Source organism: Anastrepha ludens, chromosome 5 (assembly GCF_028408465.1).
Source record: "Anastrepha ludens isolate Willacy chromosome 5, idAnaLude1.1, whole genome shotgun sequence".
NCBI classification, from domain to species: Eukaryota; Metazoa; Arthropoda; class Insecta; order Diptera; family Tephritidae; genus Anastrepha; species Anastrepha ludens.
This window is the reverse complement of record NC_071501.1, coordinates 61,773,746-61,796,609: the sequence shown is the minus strand read 5'-3', so window position 1 is coordinate 61,796,609 and position 22,864 is coordinate 61,773,746. Positions and strand designations below refer to the sequence as shown.

Genomic DNA, 22,864 nt, shown 5'->3' with positions numbered 1-22,864 from the left:
ACCTGTATATACATAAGTTCGATGAAAATATTGACCTTAATTTTTCATAGGTATAGGTTTATGTGTATAAATGTTGAGGCTCCCGGCCGCTGCAATGATTCTCCAATTTTCGAGCAGTCGTTATTGAAGAAAATCCTTCAAAGCCCTCTTCTCAGCGAGAATACGAAACAAATTTTTGGTACAAATGTTCCAGTCGTTGTGCTAGGAGACTCAGAGTTTCTAATGAAGCCTAACCCTTACAACTCAACGGCCGGATACAGCGAACAGATTTTTAATTACCAACTTTCCAAGTCTAGAAGAGTAGTAGAGAATGCTTTCGGTCACTTGAAAGCAAGGTTTAGAAGAATTGGTAAAGGATTGATAATGACATCAAAAATGCAGAACCTACGTACTATACTCAAAACCACAACGTCAGCGCAGAACAATTTCGAGAATCAATCGCTTCGTTGCTATCTTCCTTTTAAATTTCATTTATTTCACATTTTTCTTTTCAAATTCATTTTTTTATTATTAAATTAATTAAACTTACCTAAAGTACTAACAATTCCTTCTGTAAACTTAAAATTCGTATTCTGTAAACTTAAAATAAAAATAATTCATTTATCACATTTTTTTTAATTTTTCTTTTAAAATCTTTAGTTTTTTTTTTTTTTGGTGTGGTTTACGAATTTGTATTCATTTGGGTAGCGATAGAAAATTCCACTGCCTATTTTGCTTGAAGGCCTTAAAATTTTTTCGAGAATACCATTTCGTTCCCTCTCAATTTGCTGGGCTTCTCTACTATTATCCTTCAGTTCTAAAATTTCTCGGGCAATCGTTTGGTTGGCCGCCCGAAATTCTTCCAAAAATGCATATTGGAAATCTTCCAATGTAAATTCCACCGAAGGTGTTTGCATTTGATAAGAGCTGCTGCATTCTTCCTCTGCCTCAATTTGAAGGGTCTCCACTTTATTAAATAATACATAAAACACAATTAATATAGGCATGAGATTATAAAGCTTTACCGTACTAACCTACACTCTCTTCCACAACTGCTTCAAGGTTAAAATACTTGTATCCGCCAAGGATATGATGCACTTTATCGTAGTTCGCCCACGCAGAGAGGTACCGCCGAAGGCCCAACAACTTTCTTCCCATCTCTGTAAAACAAGAACACTATTTTTAAATTTATATACTAACAATTGCTATTGATCAAAATTACCTATATTTATTTGTTAAATTGTGTATTTTAACCTTTATTTCTCTTGACGAGAACACAAAGCCATGTCTGCATATACAGCTTCTCCTCCCACAACTCTAAAAGAAACTCGACTCTATACCAATGTAATCGCGTTTTTCTATAAAATGAATCCATAATTAATAATATTCAACAAACATTTTATAAGAATTATGTTTACAGACCTGTTTTCTTTGCCGGCATCCATTTCATTTAGTTTTTATTTTGATGTTTCTCCTTACATTCGTAATAATAATTATCGATAACATAGAAAACACGGTTGTGTGTCAAAAAGTATAGTTATTATCTAAGACTATTTTTTAAATCTCAGATTTTGGGAGAGAAATTCTGTATGGAAAATCGCGCTTTTTAATCACGGATTTTGAGTTAAGCGCCAAAAAGTAGATCATCTACTTATATGTGAACGTATTATAAGGCGAACTCGCCTGTGCTTATTTCAATTCGGCAAAGTTTTGTGTACTTTATTCGCCTTGTTTGTGTACTATATTGCACGTGCTAAAAACAGCTGGTGTTTACATTCCACGCATATAGGTATTCTACAAATAAAAGTGGTCAACGTTAAAAATAAGTATAAAATATGTTTGTGAATTTATTAGTTGGCGTTACAAATTATGTTGAGTATTAAATGCAAAATATTTCTATAAGTTACTAAAGAAAAGAATACGCTTTTTGTGTGTTTTAGCTGGGGTTTTCAGAACAGTTCCATCAAAACAATATATTCTTAAGCCGGCAATTACTTTAAACTCACATAGAGATGGATCAAACTAAGCCATTTTATGATTTATGCATACCTTATCAAAGAGACGAAAACGTAATGCGGGAAATAATCAAAGAGGCCATTAGTCGTAAGAAACCCGTTTTTGTGCATGTGCATCTAACTTCTAATACTTCTGCTTTTAGTGGGTTACAAAACAATAGCCATTGATCAAGTGTATGATCACAGCAAACGTGATGTTACCAAACGTGGACCTGACATATTCCCAGCTCCTGTCGGAATAAAACACCTAGAAAATGAGTTTAAAAGCCAAGTAAAGATTTTGCAAAGAATAACTATTATATATGTGGATGTTGCTGTTGCACACGCAATGGTAAAAAATCAAAAAAATTAAAATTGATTTTTTACTTCTGTCACCAATTACATTTCATTTATTCATAGACAAATTCACAGAACCTGAAGAAGTACAACTTGATAGCCGGTCAACCAAAAACTGATGCCGCTTTAACGGTAACACACAAATTTTGATATTTGGCTTTTTAAACTTATTCAAACATTTACGTTGTACTCGTAGCACTGTTGTACCGCTTTCGCTGGAGATTTAGTGACATTCGACACTGAAGCAGGGGTAAAGTTGCTAGTAAATCGCAAGGCATATAAAATAGCTATAAAGCGTGGCTTATTTTTCGAAATTAAATACGGGCCAGCTATCAGGGACTCAAGCGTACGGAAGGATATGATAAAGCTTGCACATAATTATTGTGTTCGAGGAAAATCAAGAAATATAATTTTCAGTAGCGACGCAACAAATGTCTTCGAATTGCGAGGACCATACGATGTGGCCAATTTGTAAGATATTGTTTAAGCCATATTATACATCCGTATTTTTTAAAGACTATGTATATATTTATTACATTAGGGCGTATATCTTCGGGTTGTCAGAGGATCAGGGAAAGAATGCTGTGGACAAAGCGTGCAGACAGTTGTTTCTGAGAGCTGGTAAGCGCCAAGTAGTTTTGGTTTATGAATAATGATGGTTCGTAATTGAAATTCTCATATACTTTCAGAATCTCGACGTATTGGCAAAACAATTATGTTTGTAAAGGCTTCGGGACCGGTAGTTCTTTCCGATTCCTCTGACGAGGAAGAAGAAGAAATTAGTGATTTCGAAGAAGTAGCCGATGGTGTAATAGGTATTATTAAGTACAAATCTGAAAGATATTCTGCCGATGATTCGACAGAACCGCCTAATAAAAAGAAAAAGTAAGAGATGTGAAATATGTACATGCTGGCGTTTCCTTTTTATTGCCAGTATCTCATATGGAGGCGAAAGAGCATGCATAGGTATATTATATTAATGTGAAAAACACTGAATACATTGGCAACGTAACAACAACGTAGGGTCGTAACCATTAGACGATCACGGCCAACCATTCCCATGGCAGCCGGTTCTACGTTACCGGAGAGACTTGGGTTTTTCCCGACCAAGGGCTGCCGCCCCAGTAAACTAGCCATGTCTAGTGTACCGTATCCCACCCCCAATTTCTCGTCACAGGAGCAATCCTTTGCAGCACGTTTGCTCCGAATACTTCTCTACTGGCGTCGATCCCAACCCTGGAGCAGAGGTATTTTACTGCTGCATCTGCCACAAACGGCTCCACCCGAACTCCACCTCGGTTAGGTGCAATAAGTGCAACGGGTGGTGCCATCTTAAGACCTGATCAGGCCTTAAGCCACGTGTTGCTCCCTCCATCAGGCGGCCCCTGCCTCAACGGCTATACCGTCCTCAGTGCCGGCACTTCAAACTGCCGCCACCAACAATACCTCAGCGGTAAGGAACCGTTAGGCGAAACACAACTCCCCCAACGACTCACAACCCTCCTGCTCTATCCCAGTGCGGGACAATCCAGCAGCTCTTGGTCCCCCCCACAGTCTGCTCCGTGTGTCAGACCTGGCTCCCTCGGAATTTGACAACAGTACAGTGCAATTCTTGCAATGGCTGGTGCCACTTTCGGAGATGCTCTGGCCTGCGCACCACCCGTGAGGGGTCACGCGACTTCGTTGCTCCCTGATGCAGAGCTCTGCACCCGCAACCACCCTCTGCGGCGCGGCCGTCCGTCAACATCAGGCCACAACAACTCTTGCGGAACGCACACCAGGACAAACGCAGACAACTCCACGCGTCCCTCACCCCCCCCCCCCCCCCCCCGAATTACGATCACACTCCGGAAGAGTTTTAAACTCTTATAACTGAACTGCGACGGACTTACGTGTAAGATTGACGAGATAGTCGACTTCATGAGCCGACATGCGCATCACGATCTTTGGTATTCAAGCCAAATGATCGTAGGGGACAGCAGAGCAGATAGACGACTCGACATTCAGCACTGTAAACGACGACGCCCCCACCAGGGTAGTGGGCCATTGCAGCAGCTCGCCTGACAGCTCAATTGCTAGCGACGGTCTGATAAATAACATAACCTCCGACCTTCAGACCACTTGCCCATTATCAGCTCGATCGAGAAACCTGCCGACTTTGTTTCCGCGGATCACCGGCCATACATCAACTTCATCAAAGCTGATTGGACCAGATTCGCGGAATTTATTGCAGACATCTTTGCCGCTCTCCCCATTCACACGCGCATTCCGCAAGGTGATCACAGCCGCCGCGGCTTGCTTCATACCCGCTGGAAGGATCCGGGACATACGCCCTAATTTCCCAGCTGAAGCAGCTGCTCTGACGAACGAGCGTGATCGCCTACGCCAGACTGATCCAGGGGATCCTCGGATTAAGGATCTCAATTCCGAGATACGGCAAATGGTAACCCTACATAAGCGGAACAAATGGGAAGAGCATCTGAAGTGAGCAAGCTCTGGTCCACCGTAAGGTCCCTGTCGAACCCGTCGAAGCACAATGACAAGGTGGATATCACCTTCAAAGATCGTGCTTCGTCGAAAAAACAAATGCTCGCTGGTAAAAAATTTCGCTCAAATGAAGAGGTTATCGCTGAAGCTGAGTCAGAGGTTATCGCTAAATCATTCTACAAAAGAGGTAATGTTAGAGCGGAATGATTGCGATGTTCTTGATGGAAAATACGTTGATAAATAAAGCTAATTTTGAACAAAAGAAAGTGTTTTCTTTGTTAGGCAAGGGACTTTTCATCCCATGTGTTATAAAGAATGATAAAGGTTTCACTCATTTAATTATTTTTTTGGCTCCTCGATATCGCCTTCCATCGAAAACAACCCTTAAAAACATTTTAATTGGAAATCGATTAGAAAAATGTATATTACAATTAAAAAATTAACTTAAGTCCACTGCCAACGTTACAGTTGGTTGCGATTTATGGAATCCTATTTTACTGATACTTGTCATTTTATTGACAGCGAGTCTCATTTAAAATGCAAGGCCTTGTCAACCGAAGCCCTGCTTCACCAAACAAACCATTAAGCTGAAATTATTGAGGCTTCGCTGTTTGAAATATTCGAAGAGTATGGCTTGAGGGTAAAAGTCATTTGTATTGTAACAGATAATAAATCTTCAATGCTGAAGGTTTGTGAGCTTCTGAAAACGCGGCATCTGCCATGTGTTGCTCCCTCAGTCAACTAAGTTGCGCAAGATTGTTTAAAAATACACGAAGTCTTCTTACTTAAAAGAAATCTAAAGATATTGTTGCGTTAAAGTCCAAATAAATCTCTCAGAATATTTGCTCTGAGTTCGATCAGTGGATTGTCAAATAAAAGTCAAAAATAAATGGCAACTCAACTTGATTTACTTTATTTCCAACACTTAACTCCTTTCCATTTTACATGTCCATGTTCACCTTACGACGAAATATCCTGCAGGCACCTCTATTTACATACATGTGCTTAATAACTATCGTAATTTCTTGATCTGGCAGCTCGTATTTTCTGGCGAATTCTGTCCCGCCATCTCCAAGATGATAGAGTACCAAGTTGAACCTTCCGAATACGCTGTGTCGTCAGAGCCCATGAATAAACAAACAAAAGGAAGAGGAAGAGTAGACGAAAGCAATGGAAACAACCAAACGCAAGAAATTATACGCACACATACACACTTCCTTGTCACGGCGTCTTCGGTATAAAAACGCAGAAAACTGGATTTGGAAGCTTTATATTAATTTGTGCTTTCACAATTTAGCAAACGGCGCTTCGTGTTCATTAGTTTGTTTAGTTTAAATCTAACAAATCACAATATTACGAAGCCATTCAATGAATTTTCACAAATATATAATTACTTTTCCTTTTGCTTGTTCTGTTCGATTGTCTGATTTGCCAAAATCGCGAGAAATAAAGTAACTATTTTGGGAAGAATCAATTGAAGTACTCAATTCGCCCTGCCACCATCTGCTGTCACCATCAAAGCGAACTTATGTTTTTGTTTTGCCATCTCATTCGTTCGCTATTGTTGCCAGTCGGTTCGTAACAATATTTTAAAATATTTTTAAATCTAGCACCACTGCTTCTGCAACACTTCTCGAAGAACAGTCCACTGACAAAACTTTAAAGTTATTCTACAAGGTTCAACCAGGTGGAATAGTTGTATGCAATTATTCATCAACATTCTCTGCTAAATTTTGGCAAAAATGCACCTTTTAAAAGTGAAATGGATGTTTTGAAAGAGCTCACAACTATTTTGAAGCTTTTTGATGATATAGCTCAACATTTCTCGCGTTTAAAAAAGTGATTTCATCTATGTATTATAATACTACTCTTGTGTGGACTACATTAACAACTTCAACAAATCAATACAAATGAAGCAAAAATATTTTATGTAGGTATTTTAAAAGCAGTGGTTAAGCGATTGTTTACCTATGAACAACGAAAAAGAAGGCTTATGAATTCGAGATGTAATATCTGCATGATTCAATTATTAAAGGTTTGCTCACTAGTGACCAAGGTGGATTTTTATAGGTGACATCATTCACCCAGCTGAATTTTTCGCCGAAGATATGACTTACGTCAAAATGATATGCTTTGTTTGTATGTATTGGAATGTTTACATTTGTATTGTATTGTATTTTGACTTGATGCTTGTACCAAAGTCAACAACAAATACATGTAGGGTTTTACTTATATGTGGTTGCTGTCACCTATAATAAATTCGCCTTGCTAGTGACATTCGATTTTTGACACTCCCTTGGTTGCATTTAAGAAGGTAAATAAAGTGGATCAAATTAAATTCTTTTTGGTAAAAATGGTAGCAAAAAAGTATTTTCTTACTAAAATAGAAACAAACTGCGAACGGTTTAAAAAACAAATTTTAATTAATATTTGAATGTAAAAAATGGTACAAAGAGAAGTTATTATCGGAAATTGCCAAGTCTAATATTAAAACAAGAAATTATTTAACTTAATTCAAGATTTTGTTCTGTGAATTAATTGATAAATTTAAAACCGATCGCGAAGTTGCGAAACTTTGTCAATATGAAACTATTTTGTTAAAAATAAATAAATAATTGGCACGTGCAATTCTGTTAGGTGTTTGGCCGAGATCCTCCTTCTATCTGTAGCGCGCGTTTCAATATTGTTAATGGAAGAACCTACAATTTTAAGTCGATTCCGGCAGATGGCTTTTTATGAGGATCTTTTTCATGCTTGTACTATGTTTTGCTAAGCCTCCTCTGGACACTTCATCTATCCAGGGCAAGATGGGCTCATTGGAAATACGTTGCGTCAATCCCAACTTTTTTTATAATGAAGTATGTTATGTTACCGATCGCGTCGGGACTATCCATTTATTCTCCCTGTAACTCTTTGGGAAATGCTAACTCTTTGCAAAACATGAATTCCGTCTAAATCACATCATAAGAAATAAAGCTTTGTAAATTCTCAACTCATCGATCTCGGATTGCGTCAATCTATCATGTCCTGACTTAGGCGGTATACATTTTATGTCGTACTACCATAGCCTGAACATACCGATGAAAACTCTTTAGCGAGTTGTTGCTCGTAAGCAGACCATTTTGAAAAAGAAATGTTTTTCTACAAATTTTACTTTTCCTCCATTTTCACTCACTTGTTTTCTAGAGCTAGCAACCCAGTGTCTTGCTAAGGGAGCCGATTTGTCAAGAGAGAACGAGAAAGCGGCTTACTGAGCAAACCTTTGAATCATGTAATATCTGCATCTTTTTATTTTGTAAAGCCAGCAAATAACGAATATATTGAAAATACAGAAATATCAGGTCAGCCCATAAGTTCGTGCGTTTTTTAAAGGAGGTTTTAAAATTAATAAAAAAGATGTTTAAAGTATTTATTAATCCATAATATATTTTCGTTCATTATTTACAATGTCTTTCCAACGTTTAGGCAAATTTTTAATTCCCTGCTCAAAAAATTGTTTGTCCTTGGAGCCAAAATACGCTTCGATATCCCTGCCATGAATAACGCTCTTGCAGAAGCGGTACTCACACCATTAGGTGCAGTCAAGAGTACAATTTCCCAAAAATACCTGCGAATCGCGGACTGTAGGTGGAAAGTCCAGACGAAATGCAAAATTAGCAGAACGTTATGGCCCACCTATAACCTCAAGCAATCGTCCGCATTAATAAGAACGAACGACGGGACGTCTGGAGACTAACGGCAGTCATAACTGGCTTTTGGTCTATCGGAGAACAAGCAGCCAAAATGAGTATCCCTCACAATACATACTTCACAGTTGCAAACAACCGGAGAAAAAGGAGACAATCTTCCATTTCCTCTGTGAATGTCCTGCCCTATGGAAGGACAGAATGTTAACCCGGGGCCAACCGCTGTTCGAGAATCTCGAACAACTATCTGGCTTAGACGTTAACAACCTAATAAGGTTCCTTAACCGCACAGACTGGATATAGTTATGCTGTAAATAACCGTTAAACAAGTTGGTAACGAGGATGTGGCAACAAAATGGCGCGGAAGCGCTAGTTGGATTCTGGAAGAATCACTACTTTAACCAACCAACCAACCATCCCATTTTATAGCTTCTTGTTACTCATATGGGATTGAAGTCCACGGAAAAGGTGATAATCACAAGGTGCAATATCCGAAGAGTATAGTGGATGGGGAATTAGCTCCTATCCGAGCTCGTTCAGCTTGCCTAATGTTTGCCTTGCGGTACGAGGCCTTGCGTTGTCGTGGTGAAACAAAACTTTGCGTCTATTCACTAAAGACGGTCGATTTTTTTAAGTGCCTCATTCAGGCTTGATAGCTGATGGGAATAATAATCACCAGTCATCGTCTGGTTGGGTTCCAGAAGTTCATTATAAACAATACCGGCCATATCCCACCAAAGAGAGAGGAGAATCTTCTTGGGGTGAAGGCCATCTCTAGGGGTCGGTTCTGGTGTTTCATCTTTATCTAACCATTGGCGTTTGCGAACAGAATTATTGTAAAGGACCCATTTTTCACCACCAGTAACGATACGGTTCAAAAAACTTTCATTTTCAAGCCGTTGCAGCAGCTGAGAACACACATTCTCTCTCTGCTGAAGGTTGGCGACGGAAAGTCTATGCGGAACCCATTTTCCCAGCTTTGAAACCTTTCCCAACTGAACCAGGTAACTGTGAGCTTTTCCATGCGATGAATTTAAGGTAGTAGTCTGGTAACTTATTTTGAAAATTTCGAATTTCAGTTTTTTACATATTTTGAAAGTGCGATATATTGGTAATATTCTGTACAAATTTTAGACCGGAATTCGAAATATTGACGAAATTATAGCACATACATGAGAGCGACTCGTACTTGCCCGCGCTATAAATAATCAATTGCTAAAACTTTAAACGCATTTTTCTCAAAACAACGTTTTTGTGGATGGCCGTCGTGAAAACAAATTTTCTATCTAACGGATTGAGCAGAAATTTAGATATGTTTTTCTACACATCAATAGTTCTGGCGGGTAGTAGATTTAATTTATTTCGTCCCTAACTTTCTATTTTTTAGTCCGATTTCCACTTTAAAAATGGGGAGTTTTCTTACAAAGTCCGCCTTTTTGTTATTTTTTGTCAAACTCATTTGATCTTACTACCCGCCAGAACGACAAGCACACTGATTAATAAGCAATTTGTTTTTTCTGTTTCAGATGACCACAAGTGACGAAATCATGCCGGCCATGCTGATACCTTTAATAACATATCAGAAAATCAAATCGATTGAATTTTATTTTCCCTTCCAAAAAATGTCCCAAACATGGCCTCAAAAAACGTGTAAGTTACCAGACTACTACCTTCACCTCTGAGCTATCATATCGACGGTCAAATTTGGCTCAGCTTCCACGAGTTCGAGCAAGGCGTCGGAGTTAAAGACTTCAGGACGACCAGGGCGCGGGGCATCCTCCATGTCGCAGTTACCACTTCGGAATTTTGAAAACCACTTTTGCGCAGTCCTTACACTCACGGTATTCTCTCCGTGAATAGCATTTATTTCTACAGCAGCAGTTGTTCCACTTTTACCACTTTTTACCAGAGAGGATAATTAACAGGATTGGGTTAATTATTAATGATAGGCACATCAAACTTAAGGCAACAACATTCGAACTTAAGGTAACAACAGTTTTTACAAAAATACGGTTGTGTAAAAACATACGTACATCTCAAAATCATGTAAAAAACGAGTATAATGCAGGCAAAGCTAAACGAACTCAAGATTCAGCATCTTAAGAAAAATCTGGAACAGCGTAGCTTGTTAACCACTGAAAACAAGGCAGAGTTACAAGCACGACTACTCGAGGTAGAGGACGTCGATGTAGATGATATATACACCAGCTGGAGTTGAGGAGCTACCGTCACCAGGAGTAGACAGTAACGTGATTAAGGCTGTATTATCGCGATTGTCATCGCAAATATCAACGCAGTTTCTCTCTCGCATTTTAAGCACCAGTTCGAAACAACAGCAACAACAAATCGCTGGAGTACTGCAGACAAAATTTCTGCATTGGTGAAGAATTTTCACTTAAGAATTCCACCACCGAAATACTGCAGGCAGTTCCAGAAGTCGATCGTGGTAATTATGAGAGTCTCATAAAAGCTATAGAGAATGTTACGAATGTGACCACAAGCAGCAAATGCTCAAAATGGAATGCCAGAGGACAAATAAGAGCTTGCAGGAATAGGCGACAGAGATTGAGCGGTTGGCACATTTGGAGTATGCGAAAGAAACAGTAGACTTCGTTGAGAAGATGAAGTTCGAGGCATTCAGAAGATGTGTTCGAGATTCGCTCACGAAGCGGGCAGCATACTTAACACCGTAGGGGAAGTTTTCTGGAACAGTGTGCTTTGCTCTTACACAGGAAACAGCAGCTCTCCTGATCAAGCCAGTGCCCCAAGTCCATCGGGTTGAGGTGGAAGCGTCTACCTCTCTGGAAGAAACAATAAGGAGAACAATACCCAAGTCCTTTTCTCAAATACCACGACCAGCAGTTTGATTTTAAAGTATTACAACTGCGGTAAGGCTGGACATGTGGCACGCAGTCGCAGAGTGTCACGCAGGCAATCGAAGACCCAGCTGGAAGGAACCAAAGGACCGATACTGGCAATAGCACTCCTGATACACAGCAGGCGTTAAACTAAAACGAACCAGCTCTAAAAGGCGAGAACTCGTTCCCACAACTGGATGCCACACAGTTTGTGTCTCCTAAATTGCACGGAAAAGCAACAACTTGATGATAAGGGGAACTGTAAATGGTCTATTCCAGGTACTTACTCTAGACACAGGTGCAACGAAATAAATAACATGTTTCAATGGATATTTACATACAAAGCTTAGATTTACTATATTAGCAGTAATAATACACTTAGTTATATTTTTCCAAAATAGTTTTTGTATCTGCTAATGCTATTGGTGTGATACGCTTAGCCTTAATTTCTGCGTCAGTTCTATGTGCGGTATTTTTTGTACATCTTTCTTCGAATAGGTTAGTAATTTTTGTGTGTGTTTCGTGCTGTAATTCTGGATTACGTCTTTTATGGGATCAATTTTTAGGTCGCGGCATAAGTCTTCATTTGTGACCATCTGTAAAATTTAGAAGAATTCCTTCAACGCATTGCCTCCGCGAGACTACGACCGAGACCGAGAAAGTGTGCTCAAAACAGAAGTCACATATCTTGGATATATGGTAAAATATTGGCCACGACTAGAAAATGTGTATGAAGTACGAAGTTTTCTAGGACTATGCACGTATTACCGTCGTTTTGTTCCAGGATTCGCAAATGTTGCCCGGAGTTTCCACAAGCTCACTAAGAAAAATTGTGCGTTTGTGTGGCACAAGGAATAGGACGAAGCGTTTCAGGAATTGAAAGAGCTGCTTTTTACCGCGCCTATGTTAGCATATCTGGTCACGGCAGAAACATATGTTGCGGATGCAGATGCTAGCACATACGGAAGAGGTGGAGTAATATCACAGATCGTCACTAAGTAAGAAAAAGTGATTTCATACTGTAGCAGAGTTCTCGAAGAGTCGGAGATGGATTACTGCGTGACCAAACGAGAACTGTTTGCTATGGTTGAGTGCGTAAAACATTTCCACAAATATTTGTACAGTCAACTGTTCTAGAAGTCTACGACTTCGATGCTCGATCGAAAAGGAGAACAACATTGAAATGCTGATCCACTATCTCGGCGACCCTGTGCTATAGAGTATAAGCATTGTTCCAAAGTCGGGAGATCTATGGTGATAGTTGACATCAGATTAAGAATTCACAATGACATCAATGTTAGAGGAATTCCACAATGGCCCAAGTGGTGGTAATCTGGGTATTATCAAAACGCTGGAGAGGATTAAGCAGAGGTTGTTTTGGTTAATGAGAACGTAAGGTAATAATAAGGAAGAAGGGCTCTAAAATGTGTTATAATGGCACTTTAAATACTCAATTCGCCTTGCTGTGGATGCATCCTGACATTGACTACCATCCGCGGTGACTTCGGTATCTCTTTTGCTTTTGCTATTTTGTGGGGTTGGATATTCAAATTTCAATGATATCGGAAACGAACAAATGAAGCAACAAGAAGAAGGGCACCTTAAGATTTGAACCAGCAAATCGCAAGAAAAAGCAAATCAGCTGCTATCGCGAACTCGTCTTGTGTGGATTCACCTTGCTCCCATCTGTTTTCGTCATGACGTCATAAATGAAACATTTGGTATTGAAAATAAGGAGTTGACAGTAGAGCCCAGAATGATAAAATACTAGACTGAGCCTTCCGAATTCTTTGCGACGTCAGAACCCGAAAGTATACAAACAGAAGGAAAGGGAATTAGTTTGTGAATTGTTTGTGAAGAGAAAGAGTAAGTGAAAATAACTAACAACCGCAAGAAATTATATGCATGTACTGCATTTGAAACTTTTTTTATAATTCGAGTTTTCACTGTTTAACATGCGGCTCTTTCTTTTTATTACTTTGTTTAGTTTAAATTTAACAAATCACAATATCATACTGTATTTTGTAATATGCAAGTAGTTTCTCCACCTTTTGCTTGTTTTATTCATAATGATATTGTCAATAGCGCGAAAACTTAAGTACCATGATTCAATTATAGATCTATGATTGAATCATGCTTAAGTACCTGTTTTCGGAAGACATCACCGTCTGTACTCAATTCGCCTTGAAATTAGGCAAGCTTATTTCAGAATGATGCCAGGTTGACTTATTTTCCTAAGCTTTTAACAATGATAGAAGAGGAGATATTACTTAAGGTAGTAGTCTGGTAACTTATTTTGAAAATTTCGAATTTTGGTTTTTTACATATTTTGAAAGTGCGATATATTGGTAATATACTGTACAAATTTTAGACCGAAATTCGAAATATTGACGAAATTATAGCACATACATGAGAGGGGCTCGTACTTGCGCGCGCTAAGCCGCTAAAGCTTTAAGACTTGCTCTAAAAAGCTTTATGAAGGAGTATGATAAAGAAATTTGGGAACGGTTGTGTTAAATTGTAAAATAAACAGTATTTATAAATTTATTATCTGGAAATATTGAAAGAAACAAGTAAATAAACATACCGTGAGTGGGAGCGGTGCTGTATATATATCTGGCCTAACAATGGAAAAATTAAATTTGTGTTTGATCACGATTTGATTGGTTTTCAAAATATTATTCATTATGATCAATTCACTTTCGCATTCTTTTGAGTCAATTTTCCAAGGACTTTGTCGCGTTTCCGGGGCGTTTATTAAATTGTGAGGGATCCAACTCAAGCACACCTTTTTTTACCACATGGTGATAATGCAAAATCTTATTGATGCTCGTCACACTATGTTTGGCAGCTAGCAATCCGTGAATGTGAATAGAAGTTACTTGAGTTGGCTGTGGACCGAGGCGAAGTGGTGTTGTGATTTTCCTTTTTTTTTGTCGTCGCATCCAAGAATCTGAACTGCCAAACTTAAACAGAATAAGATAGTAGATCGTTAAAAGCGTCATCTTTCGCTCTGAAATTCTGCTTTAGCACATTATGTTTGGCTTCACGCTTTGCTCATCCTTATTGTAATTTTCCCTAGAAAACTGAATCTACCATAAATAATATCTTCAAATCAATATATATATTATATTTAATTACTTTTATAGTGATTTCAAAACTTTTTGTTTCTGTCGAATTGGTCGTGCATTGTCTTAAAAACCAATATCACTTTTATTGGATCGTTTTGAGAATTTAACTTTCAAATCACGTTAATAAGGAAAATGTCAATATATATTAATGTTATAGGTTGTTTATATATGTACATACATTTATTTAGTTCTAAAAATTTATCTAATTTTTAAAATAAGTCAAAAGACTGAGAAATACAGTTTTAAATTTTTTTATATTTGAGCAATATTGGAAATTTGTTGAATAAAAGTTTGGCAACACTTCATATCGGATGGCCGATTTTCGCTGTCAAACCAATCGTCGTCGGCAAAAAGAATGAATTCTGAAAACAAAATGGAGGTCTGTAATTTGGTGCGTACTTCTTTGTACAAGTAGTGTGAAAAAATTGTGTAAACGGTAAAATAAGTGTAAATTAATTAATAAAATTAGTAAAACTTTGTGGGTGAAAATGCCAGTTATTACTTGCAATAAACCTATTGTGATTCGATGGTGTAATTACAGCGATAAATGACTTTGAAAATTTTTCGATATAATTCAGCCGCAGACACTTGGTGAAAATCGAGAATTAGGGAGAAAAGAAGAAGAAAAATTTCTGTACTTCGCGTTGACGATGGCCAACGAAGGCGACGTTGGTTTTTTCGTTTTCTGCTTTTCAACGTTTCTATTTGGCAGCGTTTCTTCAACAAGCGACAGCAATAATTTTTCTTTTGTTTCGTATATTTGAAAAAAATATTTAAAAACTTTTGAACGCGCGTGAAAAATAGAAAAGTAAAAAAGTGCAATAAATGACTGTGATAAAAATAAATAGAAAACTACAAAATAAGACAAACGAAGAATAATAATAAAAAAGTATGCGAAAAAACCGCATGTTAAAAGAAAGTATTGTAAATAGGAAGATTTTTGGAAAATTGTGAAAAAAAAGATTCGAAGAAGTTGGAGTGTGAAAGGGAATGAAATGGATTCATTGTTTCCTGCTAACCAAGGCGCTTTGCATAATTGAAATCGGTGGTACTGGACTTATGTATGCATAATTGGTTGTTGTATTCGTATATGTATGGTTGACTGTTTGCGATGACCGTCGTACAGTGCCCGTAGCATAGCTCCTCTTTCGCGACCGCACATCGTACCCTACCCCACTTGATTTCATTTCATTCGAACTGCTTCGTTTGTCTCCGCGAGATGGCGACGGCTGCGACAACTGCAGCGTCAATGATTATGTTTGTGTTTGTTAGCAAAGTTGGAAATTAGTTGATTACCTTTTCTTTTTTAATTTCTTTCGGCTTTTTCCTGTCTAATTTTTTGGTTTTTCCCCATCACCACTCGCCTCATCGATTTTCGTGTTACATCTGCGAAACCATCGCAGTAAAATTTGAATTCAATGTACATTGTAATACTCATTCAGATGATTGTTTTCATATGAAACGATTGAAAAAAAAAATCGCATATGGAGGTGTGCCGGTCCAAAAGTATTACATCTCGGCATAAGAGTTGAAAGAGGTGTCTGACAGTACAATTATGGGTTTTTAATTCTGCTAGATACGGCACCAGGAGTATCTGTTTTATTCAAAATCGTGTGTTCGCCAATGCTCGTATATATACATTCGTTATAAAGTGCATTCAAACCGATGAAGAGAAACTTTTTTGTGGCCGTCATCGGGGAAATGTCGCCGAATACAATATTTCGTTTGTATGTATGTATTGCGTATTACTTGCACCTGCACGAATCGTGAGCATGAAGCTTTCTCTACTAATAGCTATTGACATTGTTAGTCCCTGTTACTTCCTTTTGAAAATTTGCTGTGCTGACAGACTTCAAATAATATCACTAAATATGTTTATTACTTTGTGTGGTTGTTGTAAGAATTTCACATTTGTGAATAGTATGCTCGGTACGTTTCTTTCTATGTTGCCATCTGCTAGAGATATACTGATTTATTCAGTATGTTTACAATACTGGTAGCACTGTCGATATTGCAACTTTTTCGATGCAACATATTATTCATAAAAACATTTTGCATGCATACATTTGAAGAGCATTCTTAGAGTGGGAAATGAATTTTGCTGGAGAAAAATCGAATGTTGCGGTGAATTGGAAAACTTTAAAAAGTAACGAAAAAACTAAGTTAAACCCGTATTTTAATGCATTAGTTCGATTTCAACAACAAAATGGATTTAAGTATTAAGAAGCGGTTTGCTTGTTCATACTTTTCGAAAGACAGATGCAAAAACCACTGTTTGTCACACAAATTGCTTTTACTCTATTTCATTGTTCAACACTCTTACACACCTCTTGAAAGTCAACAACAACATAGCCGTCACATCGATTTTAGCATCTGTACGCATTTTATAATATACAGAGTGGATGTGCGCGCCACGCTGTGACGCTTCTTGTGTAAGTTGGATGTGAAGATACACACGCCACAGTTTCAACTGCTGATGTATTGTCATACATACATACATATATACATATAAGCACTCGAAAATGAATAAGAGATCGGTATATATGCAGCCACATTTTGCTGTTGATATTGTACTTTTATTGTAGTAAATATGTATGCCTGTACATGAACACATTCATATAAAACTACATATACACTTCGCTGGATGCTTAAATTGTATAAAGCATTAATTCGTATCTAAAACCAAATGCAACAATAACAGCAAAAGCAAGAAAAAGTCGTGGCCGATACTGGTAAGACTACACAGCCAACAATAACCAACAGCAAGTAATAGCACCAATCACTACTGCTCGTGAGAAGACAAAATACCTGGCTGGATTACTGGATTTACATAAAATATGAAATGAATTGAGGGAGCAAAGAGAAGAAAGAATATCAAACTAAACTAGGTTCGCGCGGTTGGTGTATATGAATATATGCTGATATGTACATATTATTCTGTATATGTACTTGCATGTATGCGAACGGCTGTTTTGCAAGCTGAGAAAAGACAGAATAAAAGAGAAACGGCAAAAACTGACAATTGACAAGTCGCGGAATACAAATACCTGCGACAATTATTTAACCGAGGTGTACTTACCAGTAGTACAAAAACAATATTTATATGTCTTGGTTTTTATTTGCAAATTGGTGGTTTGAATGTCAAAATTTCAATCAGAAAGTAAACTAAAAAAACAGTTCAATATGACATTCAAACCACAAAATCACTAGAAAAAAAATCAGCTGTCGTACTGATAACATCTTGCCTAGATTCGCCTTGTAATTGATTTGCAGTTTGCAGCTTATAATATAATCCTAGAGAACACCTACAAAACACAACGCAAAGTGTTTCAAGTTTTAGGACATTTAATATAAATTAAACAAGACAATTCATAATGAACTTGTGCAACATAGATATCTTCATTTTATCAAAAAAGTTCATCAGCAAACTTTTAAAACCAAAAAAATGTCTTCCATCACAGCTTTTGTGTTGACATAATTAAGTCATCTGTAAAACAATCCTTATTGCAACAAAATTATATATATTTTGATAAACTTTATATCTTGCACTGCTAATATTTTCCTAAGCTGTATAAATTCTGCAAGTCGTTTAGTCGTGGACTGCACCAGATCCTGGCATTGATCTAGAGTGATTTTGAGCCATTTCTCCTGGATGAAATGTCATAAGGAACAATTACTTTCCGGTTTTTTTTTTTGCTGCCACCGCTGTCTTTATGATTACCCACATATTCTCTATTGGGTTTGGACCGGAGCTTGGCGACGGCCACGCGAGAGTTTTTACAAAATTGTAATTTGCTACGAAGTGTTGATACAAGATTTCCTAGTACATAATTCCAATCCGGCGGCCGCCATAGCCGAATGGGTTGGTGCGTGACTACCATTCGGATTTCGGAGAGAGAACGTTGGTTCGAATCTCGGTGAAAGACTAAAATAAATAAACAAGTTTTTTCTAATATATATAAATCCAATCATTTTGTCTGGGATTTGTAAAATAAAGCCCACGGGCCACCATTATTAACGGTTTTTTTAGTGTACTTTGGAATTCATTTCCAGCATACCGAACTTCCTCATTGGTCACAGCAATGCACAGTGTTTTTTGGCTGGTTGTGTAGTCTTGGTTAGATGTAGCTCCTCCGAGCGCAGAGGTTCATTGCGCTTCGATGAATTGGACAGTTACCTAACGTGGAGGTAAAGTTGCAGGTCCTTATGTACTTCGCACATTTTTTCTGCGCAAGTTTACCAACCAGTTATCCTTAATACTATGATCCCCGGTATGGAATGGGCGTAAATGATAACGCTCGTTAATTAAGAGGCTTCTTCAGCCATGAGCACCTTGATAAAACTATGTAGACTTTTTTCTTGTATTAGTTTAAAATAAAGAAAGTACAATATTTAGTTTCGTCCGTTCACATATGCGTGGTACTTTTCGATTAATTCGCGAAATTAAACTATGCTCACCAAAGCTCTTTAGGACAGTTTCAGTACTTACTGTGATATGGAGGTATTTTAGAATAATTTCGGTTGACACGATCAATAATTTGCGATGGAGGTTTTACGATTATCTCTCTTGAAAACTATCTGCACGATTAACTAGCATTGTGCTAAGCATTCTAAAATATCTTGGAAGTTAGTAGATAGAACCAATTTTTACTCAAGTCACGTTCACTTGGAAAGTATTCTGACTATTCCAGGCAATTGAAATCAATGTGAAACGCTCCGACCAATACCAATCCAAATGAAATAATTTTTTATCTTAAAAAACAATACATTATAAGAACTTAAAGAAAAATAATTTTTATAACAATTTTAAATAACCTAACTATATAAACTACATAAAATACGGTGTACATGCACAACGGTTTTACATATCGACAAAAAGAAAAAAAAACTTTATGAGATATATTTCTTACACAAGTCATTACCATCGTTGAAGTGATATTTGTGCGATAATATGTAGCTCGGTTTTTGTCAAAGAAGAGCAAAGAGATACAGAGTAAATGATAATATACAGGTAAGTTTCATTTAGAGATATTTTGATCAATTGAGATGTGTATCTACATACGCGATTATATATGTATACACAAACTTGCATATACATATTATAAGGCATTGATATGAGCAGCTGAGTGCGTGTACAGTTTTCATACATTCGCTATTGGCAAACCTGCAATTACTGTTTGCTTAGGCGAATCGTAAAATTTCGAGAAATTTACGACAATGGTCAGGCAGAAGTTGCTTTTTAGAAATAATTATGTATCTTTAACTGTAGCACACGTATTAATAACAACAACTACAACGCAAAAAAACGACAACGATGAATAACATCAAGCGCAAGCGAGAAACGATGGTGGCAATACAAATAACAACATAATAGCAACAGCAGTAATGGCAAAGAACAGATATACAGACAGCTATATAAAACTGGCATTCCACACAGATACACCCCTACAGTCGTACACTGCACACTAAGGTGGTCCGAATAAAATAATTTTTTACTTTCCTTGAATATTTATATCGTGAGTCAAATGGATGTTCTCTGCCTTCTGCCGTTCTGATTCAATAAGTTGGTCTCTATATTCAAAGTCAAATACGTAAATTAAACAACTAATTATTGTAAAATCTATGATTGGTTGGAAGATTAATGCCTGGTTGCCAAAAGGGGTTATATTTTAGAATTTTTCCCAAAACACAACTTTTCAACTGATAATGAATGCCATTTAATCATTGTAATTTTCTCGGGTATATTGCTATATTGATTATTTCAGACGATTACATTGTTCATGTTGTGTGCACCATATAAATTCGTACAATTTAAAACACTATTTAACAATTTTTATTTCGCAAACAATTTTGAATCACACTAGTATATATAATTTTATATATGTGTGTATGTATGCCAGCGCATGCAACATACCCTGGATACACGTGTTTGTTTGTATTCGCGTTTATGTCTATATGCATATATACATATGCATGACTATGAAGCGCTATGCAGATATCGACAAAAATTGGCTGACTTACTGGCTGTTGCTTTTGCCATTGTGAGGGGAAGGCGGGAATTGCTTGAAAGGCAAGTAGTAAGAGTTCGTCATAAATGCGGCGGCGCGCGCAGTGTTGGCAAAAAAAATTTCAATCAACTCTTAAGATAAAAAACTGCGAAACAACAGCAACAATATTAGGCGCGACAGCAACGTCATCAAAGGCGACGTCGAAATTTAGCAAAATATGTACATGCATTAGTATGTGTATGCAGAGAGAAAATGGAGAATTAAAGATTAAAAAATAATGCTCGTATAAGTACGAAGATAGCCACATTAAAAGCAATAACGAATTGCGAGTCTGTTGCTGTGATATGAACGGCGGTGGTGTCGGAGACTTCCACTTGCTCAAGATAATCGACATAGCTGCTTTATCATTGTCCGGCTTACGTTGTACCGAATGAATGGTGGGTAAAACGGTCGGCTAAACCTTGTCGTTATCTTTGTTGATAACCTCAGTTGTTTGTAAATTTCCAAATCGGAGATGACATCTGATGTGATTGCCAAATGATAGAATTTGCAGGCGATACAAATGTAATTATAATATTATATTATATCTTGATAAGTGAAGACAAGACTTTTCGTATAAAATCATCTCGCTGTTGTGGTAGAACAATTAATAAGTACAAAAAAGATACATTTATGTAGTCCCATGAAAATAAACTGGAACTATAATTTGATTTTGTAAATTTTGTAGCTGTTTATAAACCTTATCTTTTCGACACGTAATGGTTTTCATTTTCAAATTTTTCTAAAATTCTTTCCACCGTTAGGGTTTAAGTCTCTATAGATATAAATATGTCTTGGGCCCATTCAACCGCTCTTGTGACATCGTACTTCTTAAATACACTCCCTCTCACTTGATTAATGCCAAATATTTTTCTTTTGTTTTTGCCTTCTATTCAGAGTCGAGAAAACAAAATTGTTTTGATAATTTTATTATGTCCTAAGAAAAGTGATTGTTAAAAAATCTTTTTTCGGTAGTGGTGTAAAATGAAATCCTAATTTGCCCGGACAAGTGATAATTTTTTATTCACTTGATTAAGGCCGCAGATGAAACTACAGCGCACGCTCGATAACGTGAACGCTCTAAAGAGTGAACATCACAAAACGTGAACAGACATTTTTGTGCATTGACTACTCTAAAACGTGAACAAACCCAAAAAGCTCTATAACATGAACAATAAACGTTACAATTATTTGAATGTAGCTTACATTAAGGGGTTATACGCAGTTATGAAGCAAATAAAAGACGGGTTGTCAAGGATTTATCATGAAGAAACTTCAGAATATTTTAATTTGAAAATTTTTGGCGGTTATAAAAGCATCCTTCAAGAACGTAACAAAATTTTTTATTTATGAAAATGTTGATTATAGAGCGCGCTGCAGACGATTTCTGGAACCTCCTTTAAAAAAGACGATTTACGGTGTACATCGTACCTCAGGATTGGATTATCTGAAATCAAAAAACCAAACAAATTTTGTTAATATAATATATTAGATTATCTAGTAATTAATCGTTCGGCTAATCAAAATAGTGAATTTTCACAAAATGGCAGCTTTTAAAAGAAATGATTTCGATTTTTACGTTAAAATTTGGGCGTAAATTGATTATAAAATGGAAAATAAGTATCAGATTTACAAAAGGAACGATTAATTACTAGGAAATGTATCTTTAAAGATTGAGTTAAAGCGGTTGACCGATCAAACAAGCCGTTTTCGAGATATCGTGTACACCGACTTGAAAAATGCCGTTTTGAAAAAAACACGTTTAAAGTTTCAATACCTATCTTAAACGTGCCGAGGCATCTCTACATATTTAGGTATAACTCCGAAAGTATTGCTTAGATCTACTTCAAATTTCGTGCGTATACTTTTGAATATATGTACATTACAAAAATGCAATAAAAAAAATCGAGTTTTTTGAAAGTCATAACTGCGTATAACCCCTTAAGCTCAAGTAATTCTGAAATTGGAGAATCCCCTATTTATAAAATAGGCATTTTATTCGCAATTGCATGTAAGGAGTAAAATGTTTCAGTCGCGGTTTTGGTTTTGCAAAGACTGTTTCGTCTTAAGTTTTCTGGTGAAAATGAGTTCTAAAAAACCCGTGTGCTTGACATTAAGGGGTTATACGCAGTTATGACTTTCAAAAAAATCGATTTTTTTTTTATTGCATTTTTCTGAAGTTTCTTCAGAATAAATCCTTGACAACCCGTCTTTTATTTGCTTCATAACTGCGTATAACCCCTTAAAACAAAAGCTAAAATTCTCGGCTTTGTAAAAAAGGCTCATCTGTGACGATTTTAGCAAAGAAATATAATGTTGCTAAAT

General features: G+C 37.0%; 2 protein-coding genes and 1 long non-coding RNA gene across 20 annotated transcripts in view; 2 read left to right on the top strand and 1 right to left on the bottom strand.

Moving 5' to 3' along the window:
• Positions 1–522: 522 nt before the first annotated feature.
• LOC128864116 (uncharacterized) lies at positions 523–6,310 on the bottom strand. The gene is made up of 5 exons (XR_008454650.1): positions 6,212–6,310; positions 1,402–1,773; positions 1,202–1,337; positions 1,014–1,139; positions 523–946 (listed from the first exon to the last, which is right to left on the bottom strand). It is a non-coding gene; the product is annotated as an uncharacterized LOC128864116 (long non-coding RNA).
• Positions 1,679–3,245, top strand: LOC128864115 (ribonuclease P protein subunit p30). 3 transcript variants are annotated; one of them, XM_054103625.1, is made up of 7 exons: positions 1,679–1,768; positions 1,920–2,082; positions 2,138–2,325; positions 2,394–2,462; positions 2,527–2,801; positions 2,872–2,951; positions 3,020–3,245. In XM_054103625.1, the coding sequence occupies exons 2-7, from the start codon at positions 1,992–1,994 to the stop codon at positions 3,217–3,219; spliced, it is 903 nt and encodes a 300-aa protein (XP_053959600.1). In that variant the 5' UTR covers positions 1,679–1,768; positions 1,920–1,991; the 3' UTR covers positions 3,220–3,245. The 3 variants fall into 3 exon arrangements, with proteins under 3 accessions (XP_053959600.1, XP_053959598.1, XP_053959599.1); XM_054103623.1 differs by having other exon boundaries at positions 1,758–1,850; XM_054103624.1 differs by lacking the exon at positions 1,679–1,768 and having other exon boundaries at positions 1,777–2,082.
• An 8,512-nt stretch (positions 6,311–14,822) lies between the features above and the next one.
• Positions 14,823–22,864, top strand: part of LOC128862720 (mucin-19) — a 94,453-nt gene continuing 86,411 nt past the window's right edge. For 8 of the 16 annotated variants that reach the window (XM_054101397.1, XM_054101403.1, XM_054101402.1 and 5 more), the window contains exon 1: positions 14,823–14,928. The gene's annotated coding sequence lies outside the window, so the exon portion shown is untranslated. Of the gene's footprint in view, positions 14,929–14,964; positions 15,554–22,864 lie in introns of those variants that run through there. The other 8 variants (XM_054101393.1, XM_054101406.1, XM_054101405.1 and 5 more) reach the window with 5 other exon arrangements.

Coding starts and splice junctions, on each gene's coding strand:
- LOC128864115 (XM_054103625.1), top strand. CDS start 1,992: ATGGATCAAACTAAGCCATTTTATGATTTATGCATACCTTATCAAAGA. Junction 2,326..2,393: donor TTGCTGTTGCACACGCAATG/GTAAAAAATCAA, acceptor ATTTATTCATAG/ACAAATTCACAGAACCTGAA. Junction 2,802..2,871: donor CCATACGATGTGGCCAATTT/GTAAGATATTGT, acceptor TTATTACATTAG/GGCGTATATCTTCGGGTTGT.